This window comes from Polistes canadensis, unplaced genomic scaffold (genome assembly GCF_001313835.1).
Source record: "Polistes canadensis isolate GaletaPanama2010 unplaced genomic scaffold, ASM131383v1 scaffold_238, whole genome shotgun sequence".
Taxonomy (NCBI): domain Eukaryota; kingdom Metazoa; phylum Arthropoda; class Insecta; order Hymenoptera; family Vespidae; genus Polistes; species Polistes canadensis.
This window is the reverse complement of record NW_014569785.1, coordinates 200,083-212,879: the sequence shown is the minus strand read 5'-3', so window position 1 is coordinate 212,879 and position 12,797 is coordinate 200,083. Positions and strand designations below refer to the sequence as shown.

At 33.1% G+C, this 12,797-nt stretch overlaps 2 protein-coding genes and 1 long non-coding RNA gene across 6 annotated transcripts in view; 1 reads left to right on the top strand and 2 right to left on the bottom strand.

Moving 5' to 3' along the window:
• Positions 1–4,246: 4,246 nt before the first annotated feature.
• Positions 4,247–5,936, bottom strand: LOC106790423. The gene is made up of 2 exons (XR_001382075.1): positions 4,792–5,936; positions 4,247–4,317 (listed from the first exon to the last, which is right to left on the bottom strand). It is a non-coding gene; the product is annotated as an uncharacterized LOC106790423 (long non-coding RNA).
• A 1,135-nt stretch (positions 5,937–7,071) lies between these two features.
• On the top strand, positions 7,072–10,404 carry LOC106790422 (surfeit locus protein 6 homolog). 3 transcript variants are annotated; one of them, XM_014755295.1, is made up of 4 exons: positions 7,072–7,160; positions 8,849–8,902; positions 8,987–9,474; positions 9,815–10,404. In XM_014755295.1, exons 1-4 carry the CDS (start codon positions 7,145–7,147, stop codon positions 10,034–10,036), a joined length of 780 nt encoding a protein of 259 aa, XP_014610781.1. In that variant the 5' UTR covers positions 7,072–7,144; the 3' UTR covers positions 10,037–10,404. The 3 variants fall into 3 exon arrangements, with proteins under 3 accessions (XP_014610781.1, XP_014610779.1, XP_014610780.1); XM_014755293.1 differs by lacking the exon at positions 7,072–7,160 and adding an exon at positions 8,504–8,739; XM_014755294.1 differs by lacking the exon at positions 7,072–7,160 and adding an exon at positions 8,506–8,606.
• A 150-nt stretch (positions 10,405–10,554) lies between these two features.
• The window catches only part of LOC106790425, a 44,888-nt gene continuing 42,645 nt past the window's right edge, over positions 10,555–12,797 (bottom strand). For both annotated transcript variants that reach the window (XM_014755298.1, XM_014755297.1), the window contains exons 4-6: positions 12,605–12,622; positions 11,412–11,580; positions 10,555–11,011 (exon numbers count right to left, since the gene is read on the bottom strand). In XM_014755298.1, coding sequence (XP_014610784.1) covers positions 11,435–11,580; positions 12,605–12,622 — 164 coding nt within the window. In that variant the 3' untranslated portion in view covers positions 10,555–11,011; positions 11,412–11,434. The remainder of the gene's footprint in view (positions 11,012–11,411; positions 11,581–12,604; positions 12,623–12,797) is intronic.

The following is a 12,797-nucleotide window of genomic DNA, read 5'->3' as shown; positions in this document are numbered from 1 at the left end:
GCGTTAACTTGTAATACGTAAAATGGGCTTTATTATATTTTTAAACGATCTAGTAACTTTGTGGCCATCTTGTAAGATGTTTTAAATATAAGAAAACGATTTTAACGAAAAGAAAAATACCAGAAAATATATAATTATTGGCAACTAACGATAATAACTAAACGATGTAACGATTACTATAACCTCCCGTTATTAATAATATTACAAAATATGTTATCGAGATGTTCATTAAGCTAAAGGAAAGATACGTCGTAATAATATAAGGAAAAAAATCTTTCGATTGGTTTTTTAACGTTATCAACTTTTTTGGTATCTTTTGAAAGACACCACCAACGTGAGATAAAAAGGCGACAAAGTTCTCTCTCAAAAACAAAAAAAAAACAACAACAACAAAGAATAAGAGAAAGAGAAAAGAAGGAGAAATGGTCGTAAAGAATGCAAATAATGATCTCCCCAACAATATATTGGTGTAGGAATACGTATATATATATATAGTAGGGCCCAAGGACCGTCGGAGCCCTTAGGGAGCCGCCAAGAGGGAAAGTTGTGCCGCAAAGAGAACAAAATCGCAAAAACGAATAAGATACGTAAAGGAATGCGAAACGAAGAGTTCTCTTTTTCTTTTTCATTGGTCCAGCAACACGAGAAGTTCTCTCTTCGAAGGATCCTCGAAAAGGATCAGAACCTGATACTACCTACACCACACACACACACAGAGAAAATAAACGAAAGAAATAAAAATAATCGAATGAATCGAGATATAGGAAGGAATAATAATACGCAAGATCGTCTTTCGATTGCTTTTAATTAAAACCAGTAACCCGTCCAATTAGCTCGTTAAACGTCGTTACTGATCGATCGATTCAATTTATTGATCGAACAAATCTGAATCACCGGAGTACGATGACCTCGATTGGTCATTTTTATTTTTCTTTTTTTTTTCCTTTTTTTACTAAAAAAGGAGAAAACAAAAAAAGTGTCAACGGTAAAGGGAGAAAAAGTGAAATCGCGTACGCTTATTACAACGAAATAGAATTACCGTTGGCCGTATTCCAAATCGAGTATGGATTTTTAATTGTTGCACCGAAACTCGACCACACGTTTAACGTTGTTTTAAAGCCGCGAAATCGGAGTTAACTAGCGCGATGCGACTATTTTTTTTTTTTTTTTCTTTTTTTTTTCTTCTTCTTCTTTGCTTTTTAACAAATCGAATTATTCCACGTTCGCGCGTATGTTTTACCCTCCTTTTTCCCCCATTTCTTTTACGTACTTTAACAATTACTATATAAGTCTCAAAGGGAATTATAGACGGTTAATAAATCTGATGAACAATTTATTTTGAACTAGTTGTACGTTTCGTCCCTTACTGGGGACTTCATCAGCAACTAAAAATTTTATTATAACTTGTTAATAAATATAAAACATTACAATAAATTCTAATTTTTTACCTTGATCAATAAGTTCACGCGTCAATACATATTATCTTTTTTACAGAGTCATACATTTCAATAAAACTTAACATATTACAATACAATTTGATCCTAAAACAACCTTATCTTATCACACGTAATCATATACTGATTCTAGTGTTTAATAATCTAGGTATCTTCCGTATTATGATGTCCTCTATCTGTGTGTCCTGTTATGATAATTAAATTTTAAAATTTCAATATTATATAAATTTTAAAATTTCATATTAACCGTCTATAATTCCCTTAGAGACTTATATATTAATATATTTTTTGGACTAGAATATTGATAATTAAATTTAACAATTACATTTCTTTTCTCTATGTCTATGTCTCTCCTTTTTAATTTCTTTTCTTGTTAATCGAGATCAAAGAGCACCGAGGCGTAAGCGTGAACTCGTGAACTTTGGGGAGGTGAAGTATCATTCCTACCGTTCCAACCAAAAAAAAAAAAAAAAGAAGAAAAGTTCGTGCTGGAGTAAGGGTATCAAAGATGAGAGAGAGAGAAAGGGATTAGAAGTTAGTTCGAGAAGGTAGGCCAAAGAAAATCCCATGTATTTCGAGGGGGAGTATCTTTCTATCGTGGTCCTCTTCCCACGGGAAATCGAGACGAAGCAGAAAAAGAGGGTTTATCCAAAACGGCTTTTTTTTTTTTTCTTTCTTTCTATACTTCGGACGAAAGAAAAAGATCAGTGGCAATGTCAAACGAAGAAACTCGAAGCAACTCGACCGTGACAAATCGAGACCACTCGTCGTCGAGAGTAGTTGTCGTTGAATAAATCAAATAAATATCGACGTTAAACTCGATCGAAAGAAATTCTAATAGAAAATCGTAATAAGAAGAAATAAAGAAAGAAAAAAAAATAACGGAGAGAGAGAGAGAGAGAGAATAAAAGTAAGAGAAATAGATCGAAATTCGTACGGCCCTGATCCAAAGTTATCCAAGGCTTCGCGAGAAAGCCGATTATATTAAATGGCTGGTAAAACGGTCTGCTTAACATAGCGTTTATCTGTTCCTCTTGGTTTTAGTACTTTTTCACTGCCTCGTCAGGCATTGCCCATAAACTCTGCAAGCAAACCACCACCACGGTTTCTCTCTCTCTCACTCTTTCTCTTTCTTTCTTTCTTTCTTCTCCCACCGTATTCTCTGTTAGTCTCCCACTACATTTTCCAACTCTCTCTTTCTTCTCTATCTATCTATCTTTATCACCACACCACTTTTCCAGCTTACTTGCTTACAGCGCGCGCGCACTGTACACATTTTTCCACGTATCTTTCCTTCAAAGAATATTATCGTCAAGAAAACCGTCCACTTGACAGAAAGAAAGAGAAAGAGAAAGAGAGAAAGAGAGAAAAGAAGAATCGTTCGTACTACAATATTCAACACACACATATTTACGCTATGCGTAAAAATAAAAGAAAATAAAGAAAGAAAGAAGATATAGAAATAGAAATAGAAATAGAAATATAAAATATGGCGATATATACGGTTAGTTCCACCCTATTGGCAATACTCATAGGAAAAGGTTCGGAACGAAAGGGAGAAAAACAAAGCCTCCCCTTCTATTTTCGTTCATTTCGAGCACACCCGCAGAATTGTCGAAAAATAATTGCGCGTTTCGTGGTCTCTTGATCCGCGCGTAAAAGTAATCCAAACATCGCATAAAAATTATGTTTACGAGTTTCGAATGGGTGCGCGCAGGGGTTGGTTGCTTCGTAAGGGTGCAACTAGAGAAAGAGAGAGAGAATAGGGAAGGGGTCCAAACGACGTATTCCTTTTCTTCTCGAGATAGGGATCTTTTTATTTCTATCTCTCTCTCTCTCTCTCTCTTTCTCTCTGAGAATCAGCACATCTTTTCGAAAAGGATCGAGACAGTAAAACGATAATCACGTTATCGTCAATGTTCTCCTCAGTAAATATGCGACAAAGTAAATCCCCGTTTAAGTACCAGTTGTTGCACGAACACCATTTTTCTTATTAGCCCCGTGCACAGATTTTCTTATTAGAAAATAAAGAAAATAGATCGAATCGATTTTATATCATAATAAATATCTATAATCTCGTTGTAGATGGTTAGCTAGCTAACCTAGAGCTACACATACAACCATTCCTCAAAAATAAAATCAATGTTAATGTTCAATCATTCAGAAGTATTATTAAAGAGACAAGAATATCATCAACTTTTGCATAAACGTTTATTTATATTTCTATCCAAATAAATCATCATTTCTTAAAATCATCATTTTTATTTCTTTTTTGATAGAAGATTTTGAACATTGGTGAACATTTTTTCAACCGATAAAATATCTATGAAATAGTAATTAGAAAAATATTCAAGAAATTAAATCGCGTATTAGATTGAATAATTGGCAAACTTATCGTGAACGTTATCGCAAAGCATGTAAACGCGATTTTCTACGTTCAATATATGTGCAGCCACCAACAGACATACATAAAAACATCTGTTGACCGTCGTAACGATGATAATTATTATTGAAACGAGAAATAACGAGACAAAAATTATGCGCCATCGAATTACGAGTAATACAACTAAAACGATTCCTTTGATTGTCGAAAACGAACGAATTCTCGTTGAATATCGTAAAGATTAATCAAAATATATTATCAAAATATCGACATATATAACACGTAACATGAAAAATAGAGGAAGACAAGAACGTACGTTAATGAATAAAAGAATGAAATACATATGTTTTGTAGAAAAGAGGAAGAAAGGAAAAAAAAGGGGGGGTGGGGGGGGGTAATCGCTCACCTGTTTTTTCTTTGATCTCGCAGAGTACCGAGAACAGGGCAGGTTTCATTCTGTGGCAATTAAGTGTGTGTTTCCTGTAACAAACAAATGAGATAAATACACACACACACACACACATATATATATATATGTATATATATACATAAAGAATGAGAGAATGAAGAAGAGAACACATCATGTGATCGTAGTAGAATCGTTTCCGAGGGATTATTATTCGGCGCATACGAGGATCGTGACGTTAGCGATTATAAGCAAATATTCATTCGCAGATAAAGAGGCTCTCTTATCGTATTCTCTCGAGCGTGTTCTCGCAATCAACGTTGAAATCATCGAAGGTAGTACAATACGTAACTAATTAAATACTATAAAACTACTAATAAAAAAAAGGATCTAATCGTATCGTAAATAAAAGTTATATCCATCCCCCCTCAATCCGAAAATATGATAAATAAGATTTCTACAAACTTTTTAAAAACCTAAACCGTTTAAAATTTGATAGAGGGTTTCTTAAGAGGATTAAAAAAAAAAAAAAGGAAAAGGTTATTAACCTTGCTTGAGCCTCGTCGAGACTTTGGTCGGTGATGTTCATGATCTGTTGTAAGATCTCGCCGATATCCTGTTTTCTAGCCTCGACAGCTTGGTCGGGACCCTGAGCAGCGGATCCATCGACGGGTCCCATGGTGCCGTAGCCTGTGGTATTTTGGGCCCCTTGAGCTTGGTTAGCTCCCATCAAACCGACACCCGATCCTCCGTGTTGCAACATCCTGCCAGTTTCATCCATTAACTGTTTCGCCAAGCACTAATTGTAATATTATAACCGGCACGCGGATTTTTATACGCGCTAGTACTATCCTTTTTTTTTAAATTTATTCAAATTGTTGTTGTTATTAATTATCGATCGAATAATAAGAACGAGACCGCGTTTCGTACACGTGTTATCCTTAACTCTTTCTCGCTCGCACGCGTTTGCCTTTATGGAAGCCCAAAAACTGTTGGGGGATACAATGTAGGCAAAAAGGTATTATATTCTTTTATATATTTTTATATATATATATATGTACGTCGTATACCTTTGAGAGATGCAAACGTTATTATTCACGGTTTTACTTTACGGACGAACAACGTTACTCGCCGTCGTCGAAAAACGCAACGAACGGAAAGAAGGAGGTGAGGAGGTGGAGAAGGAGGATGAAGAGGAGGAGGAGGAGAAAGAGAGAAGGAGGAGAAGAAGGAGGATCAGGAGGAGAGGGGGGAATATTTTTCGTGACGCGCGCGCGACACGAAGCTCAGGTTCGTCGGTACTTGGAGGTTATGCTGCCGCCACCACCACCACCACCATAACCATCACCGTCGTCGTCGTCTTCGTCGTCGTCGTCGATGCCGCCGCCACCGTGGCCTTTGTCTCCTCTGCGTACTAACGTTCGACAATTCTCGTTCGTTTTTCTCTCTCTGTCTGCCTTTTCTTCACTCGCTTTCTCGCTCTTGTTTCCCCTTCTCTTAGTTTTTCAAAGTACTCCTCGTCTCTTTCTATCAAATCTTGCTTTCTTGCTCGCACCTCCGTCACTCGTACACCGTCTTCTTTCCCGTGAATACGCGCAGTTGTGTTTCTTTCAATGAAATCTTGCCTTCAAATCATTAATCTAAGAGCCAGCATGCATGCCGCTTCTTCAACCACACACTGTGCACTTTTTTTTCTTTTCCTATCAATATATCTCTCCTACTATTTACTATTATTATTATTATTTTGTTTTCCTACTACTACTACTACTATTATTATTATTACTACTACACTACTACTATCTGGAGACTAATGCTGCCACGAGAGGATAAAACCGTGCGCGCCCTCCTCGGCGACGGCGGCAGCGATCGTCCTCCGTATTCTTTTCTTCCTTTTCCTTTTTATCGTCCTCGTGCTTTCGTATCCTCGCAAAATAGTCACCGTTGTCTTCTTCGTCTCCGTCTTCTTCCTTTCCCTTTCCAACGTAATCGTCTTCGTCTTCGTCTTCGTCGTTGTTTTCGTTGTCTTCGTCTTCTTCGTCGTCTTCGTCCTCGTCGTCGTCGTCGTTGTTGTCGTCTTTAGAACATCCGGTAAGCGTTTGGACGCGACTTTACACTTACACACGCACACGATTTACACATATACACACACTATTTTATGTCCACGCGCGTACCACACCAACTCTCCTCCGCCTTACAAGGCAACGCGGCACCGATCAGAGATCAACCAACGAAAAAACGAACAAACGAACGAACTTAGGAATGAGCGAGCGAGCGAGCGAGCGAACGAACGAACGACCGTCTCTTCTCTTCTCCTCTCCTCGCTCTTTTCACTCTTCTAGTCCGCGAGTGACTGCCGCGCACACTCGCCTCGACCTTACTTACTTATTCTTACGCGCTCCTACTTTGCGCTATGTCCGCACGCGCCAATCGCCGGCCATAATAGCCGATCACTGACCAATCACCCTCGTGCACACTAGCGACAACCCAGTCAGCTTTCCCTCTCGCACACGCGCGCGTTTCTTCTTTCTTACTCTCTCACTCAATCACTCGCTCACTCACTCGCTCACACGCCACTCTCTTTCTCTCTCGCTCTCTTTCTGTATGTTGCTTTACCGCGCACCTTCTTTATTTACGACGCAAAGTCGACGCCTTCCCTTCTTCTCGTCATCCTTCTTCTTCTTCTTTTTTTCTTTTTTTTCTTTTTCTTTTATCTTATTTACTATTCTTCGTTCCTTCGTCTTGTACGAGAAAAAGTTAAGCAGGTAACTATGACGGAAAAAGTTCTATCTACCCTCGGCTCTAGTTTTTTTTTCTCTCCCTCTCAATTCGTGTGACTTCGTCAATTTGGAGGACAAGAAAAAAGGAAGATAAGAAAAGATATGAAGACAAAACTATTAGACAATGAAAAATTCGATAGGTATGATTAAGAACTACACCGATCGGTTTTGTTAACTACTACCCACGCTACTTTCTTCAATCTGACTGTTTTACTTCTCGTCAGCCGCCATTACGAAGTGGCGGGAAACATTTAAATTATGAACACATGTCTCGAAGTAAATCGAATTAAATCTCACACGATAAGGTTGAATGTGTTTAATTAAAAGTAGGAAAATTGTAAATACACTTTACAGCACTCGTATATCAAAACAAATTGTGTCCTAAGAAATACATATGTAATGAAAAGTCAGATAAATTTTTCTATAATTATTTATTCATGCAATCAATGTGATATAAAATACAAATTACTAATGTAAGTAAAAATTAAACAAATTAATCCGCACTTTACTCACTAGTACGAATATGCTCATATTTTTTATTCGTCTTGCAGAACACTCGTAAACAAAGTTACTCCTAATCCAAAGTTTGATTGTATTTCTTTAGTATTTGTCTTGACCTCTTTGTGAAAATTAATATTTCTCCTTTCTTTTTATAGTATTATTATTTTAATATCGGTCATCATTTTCATAAAAGTAAAAAATCTTTACGCTAACATTGTATAGACAACGATAGAAAGTAATTCATTTTTAAATGTAACTTTTTTAAAGCATATTTTAATACTTATCAGGAATTTGTAATCAAATTATCATCAAAGAGTTTCAAAGGCTAAGAAATTCTTCAATTCATATATATGAAATGTTTCAAAAATATGAGACGGATAGTTTAAATTGTCAATATGTAACTATGTACGATGAGACTACTAAGTTTCCTAATCTTATCGAGTCACTAAACACAATAATTCAACTGACTCTTAAATTATTCCTGTTGAAAGCATAATTGTTGCCAATGCGCATAAAAATTTTGGTATTCATTATATCTTACATCCTTTTGAGAACTACAAACCAATAGCAGTGTTATTAATGAGAACAACTCTGGAAAGTGGTAAAATATACTGTTACGTTTATTTAAAAACATCACAGGAAGTTTTAGAAATTTAAAAAATCTACAATGGGTTTGTTTTATTGTATTAAAAAACCACAGATTAATAGACGAAGTCTACTTTACCGATACCAATAAAATGATGTAAAGTTTTTAACATTGTAAAAAGTATTTCAATTTGGGCACTATTATGTATACGATAAGATCGATTCAAATAATTTTGTATAAAATTTATGCACAAAAACAATCTACAATATATAATAAAAATAAATAAATATATTTAATTATATCGGCGTAATATTATATTTAAAAAATAATCATTTATCAATATACAGAATAATTTAGAAGACATTGCACGTGTTTTCTTGGAATAATTTCTCTAACGTACGCATGGGAGCGCTGCGTACATTCTCGATATTTTTAGAAACTCTGAAATGTGAGTGCAGTAGCAACTATTTTACCTGTATTACAACTGTAAGGTTTACACGTGAGTTTATAGAATATGCAATTAAAAATGGCTAAAGCTTTTAATGTAAAATTAGTGAAGGAATTACTTTACGAAGAAAACCAATTTATTTCAAATATATATTCGAAAATACCTATGCCTATGTTTGAGTTAGGTAAGAATATCTTTTAAAGAACTTAACCTAAAAAGTGCAGTATGTATTTATATGCAAATGTTTTATATTAAAAATCGTTTATGTTTTAATATGTTTTCTTTTATTATAGCCAATCAAGATGAAGATGAAAACGAGGAAGAAAGAGACAACATTAAAACAAGAGGTTTTTATTATTTATATGATGAACTTCTATTACTTTGAAATGATATTCTTCTTTATTCATATTTACATTGAAATATATTAACAGTTCCAGGTAAAACGACGACGCGAGCTCGGTCTTTCGAAGAATTACACGCAAAATTAGAGGAATTAAAAAATGTGAAAAAATTGGGATACAAACAGAAGCTTTTGAAAAAAACTTTAAAGAATAAAATTAAAAAGAAAACCAAAAAAGAGGAACGTTTAATGCAGAAAAAGTTAGTAAGAATAGAACAGCAAGCAGCTGGTTCAAAAATGTTTAATCTTGAAACTAATGGGATGCCCAAAATTCATAAACCTAAACCTGTATTTAATTCCGAGGGTAAGATGGTCTTTAGTAAATTTGATTTCTCAGAGATTGGAACAAAAAAGAAATCTTTGAAAAGTGAGAAAGATCCAAAGAAAATTCTTCAACAATTGCAACAAAAAAGTGAAAAATTGAAGGAATTAGAACAGTCCGGTGAAAAGGACAAAGTTGAGGAAATAAAAGAAAAAGAAGCTTGGAAAACTGCACTCGCAAGGGCTAATGGAGAAAAGGTTACTGATACTTAATTTCCTTATTAACACATTGCTGATGGAAAATGCTAATTCGTGTCACATATGTATAAAAGTAAAATTACAATTAAGCTATACGAAATCGAAATATTTTGCAAGCACACAATATACACTTATCGATGTATTTAGAGTTATGATACGAATACCTTACAGCAAAATGCAATGAAGATGTTTATACATGAATAATAAGAAACTGTTATACTTATCATAGAATATCATCATCAATGTGTTAATGGATATTTTAATATTAAAATAAACAACATGTAAATAGTATGTAGATAGAATATTAACAACATGTAAATAATATGCGTGAAAATATTAGGTTAAAGATGATCCAGATTTACTGAAACGTACAATTAAACGACAAGAACTCCAAAAGAAGAGGAATTCCAAAAAGTGGGAATCCAGATTAGAATCCGTACAGAAATCTAAACAAGAAAGACAAGATAAAAGACAAGATAATATTAGCAAAAGGAAAAAAGAGAAGAAGACGAATAAGCTTAAAAAAGCTTCTAAAAAAGGAAGGATTATACCAGGGTTTTAAGTATAATTTTGTAAACTTATCATTAGACAATTAAATGAGAAAAGATTTTTTTCTTTTATTATCGAAATGCATTTCAAGTCAATGTGATATAACGCGTATATATATATCTATGCATTGATAGGAAATACTAAAGAAACTTACATAGGTTTTAAAAAGTGTCATATAAATAGTTTCTTTCAAATGCTGACCATTGATATATTAATTTTTAGTATCATGTATCAATTATTTTGTTACAATAACATCATTTTTATGTAAATATTTTTAAAGACGAAGACCCAATATTAATATTTTCTTATGATCTTCGTTGATGAACATTCAATTATTAAAATAAATCGTAAATCACAGAATGATAAGGAAAGCGAAAAAAATTTTGTATAATTTCTTTATACAGACTTTAATTATAATCCTCTTGTTTGTTTTTGTTCTTTCTTTATTTATATAACTTTACCTTTTACGTAATATATTAGCAAAGTTATATTTACACATTAACAATATCTAGTAAATATTTATATATGTATATTAAATTAATTATCATTATTACTAACATGTAAAAAGCTTTACGTTTAGTTTCAAGACATCAGGAATAGATGATCGTTTCTGTATAAAATTTAATTTCTTATATATTTTCTTGTTCTCATATGCAAAGCTTATTTATAAATCTTACAATTAAATTTTATTATTATTATTATTATTACTATTCTACGATTTAAAACACACTTCCAAATACGAAAAAGTGTCTTGTTGAAATTTTCTAGTTGAATATTTTTGAGAAAAATGTCCTCCATTGTGGATATAAGCGTAGTTTAATAAATAATTGGCAGATCAAGGACGAGAGCTTGGATGTAACTTCCCTCGTCTTCAATTTCCTGCTAGGTATCTCCAAAGTTAGCAGATACCGTATTAGCTTGAGTCAAAGCTGTCCATAGGGGGCTATGATCTATAGGCACCGCTAAAGATTTGGATAATCTAGGAGATCTGTAAAAAAATAAAATATAGATTTTATAAATAAATATTTATAATATTATTGTGTCAAAATTAAAATTCATTTTGATACGAAGAAATAGAATAAGTTTCTAAAGTTTCATCGATTCAAACTTAATCATAATTCGCGGTAATTCTTACTTTTATGAATGACGTATCTTATTGGGTGTAAGCACGAACCAATCGCTGGGCTCGATTTCTTGTTCCATTAACATGGCGTGTATTTTTTAGTGCCAAAATTATTTTTATAATTTTGTGTTTTTCAATTAATAATAATATAAATATTTAATTGTATCACGTCAAATTAAAACTATATCAAATTGTTTAATTATATATTAAGTTTAATTATTATTAAATATATATAGAATGAAAATATTATAAAATAAAATATAACCTCGGTGGTGCCAATATTGTATGCTAGTCAGGACTACTCAATTCCAATGCAGTACTTTGTTCAGGATCAGATCGTTCCTCGACAACGGTATCCAATTCTAAGGATTGAAATTTTCTTGATCCTCGATCACTTTTCAAAGACACGGTTCTCGTTGGACGATCAACTCCAGCTAAAGAAAATTCACAAAATTATTAGAAATTTCGTTAAATAAGTTCTAACAGGCATTAGACATTCTTTATCACAAATAATTACTATGAATTAATATTAATAAATGAAATATTTAAAAATTTCACATATTTCTAGCGATCGATCCGCCATGATGGTTTTAATTTTATATACTTAAATTATAAAAAATTGATTTTTTTTTAAATCTTTTGAATTATCGATCGTATTATATTTGATTATGTTCAAACGAATTTTCTCTCTTTCTACTCATTAATAATTTACGCATGCATAATATTTATTTATATTACTTATTGCAAATATGTTCTACTAATTTTACGCTTCTTAGTTTTGCGCATGTTTGTTAAAGATAAATAAAATTAGAGCGCCAACAAAGTATTCGAAAAAATAAAGTTGCTTCGTATAACTTTGCGACATATTGCTGACAGAAATATTTTTATAGTTACTATTATTATTATTAATTAGTATAATAAACTTATAGGTTTATTTTTTTCTTCGGGTTGTTAAAAAGTTTCTAGATCTACTTTTAATAATTTAACAATCCGAAGAAAAATAAAGTTGAATTCAAATCATGAAAAAGAATAATTGATTTTTAAAATTAGCCAAGAGAACTTTCGGATCACCCAATATTTCCATTTGTCAAGCGGCTGTAATTAGTGTGAAAGCGTATTCTATCATCATTTTTCATGCGGCGTTTAAAAAATGGTTAAAATGAAAGAAAAGAAAAGAATAACACACACACACACACATACACACATGTACAGGGGAAAACACGTTAATCTCGTATTCGTTATTTCTCAATGAAATTTAAATTAAAATTCCAAATGTAACTATGTAGCAGCATAAAAAAGGCAGCGTTTTTACTCGCGTGTTTAGAAAAAATAGCATTGTAAAGAGAGACGAGCGTTTTTAAACAGGAAATATAACTATTACCGATTAAAATAAGAACTCGCTAGAATTTATTATTCAAGCGTATTATATAAAATAAAAATCGCATAAAGAGATTTTACCTAAGTCCTCTTCGGATGCTGTGTGTATTCGATGAGATGCGAAATAACAAAAAGGATTTTTTTTTTATTAAATCGGAACGTTCGCAGCAATAATAAGGAACAAAGTTACTACAAATTTCTTTTTATTAACCTTTAATGTGTATGTATGTAATACAGTTAATCCTCCTATAACACGGCACTCGCAGACCGCGAT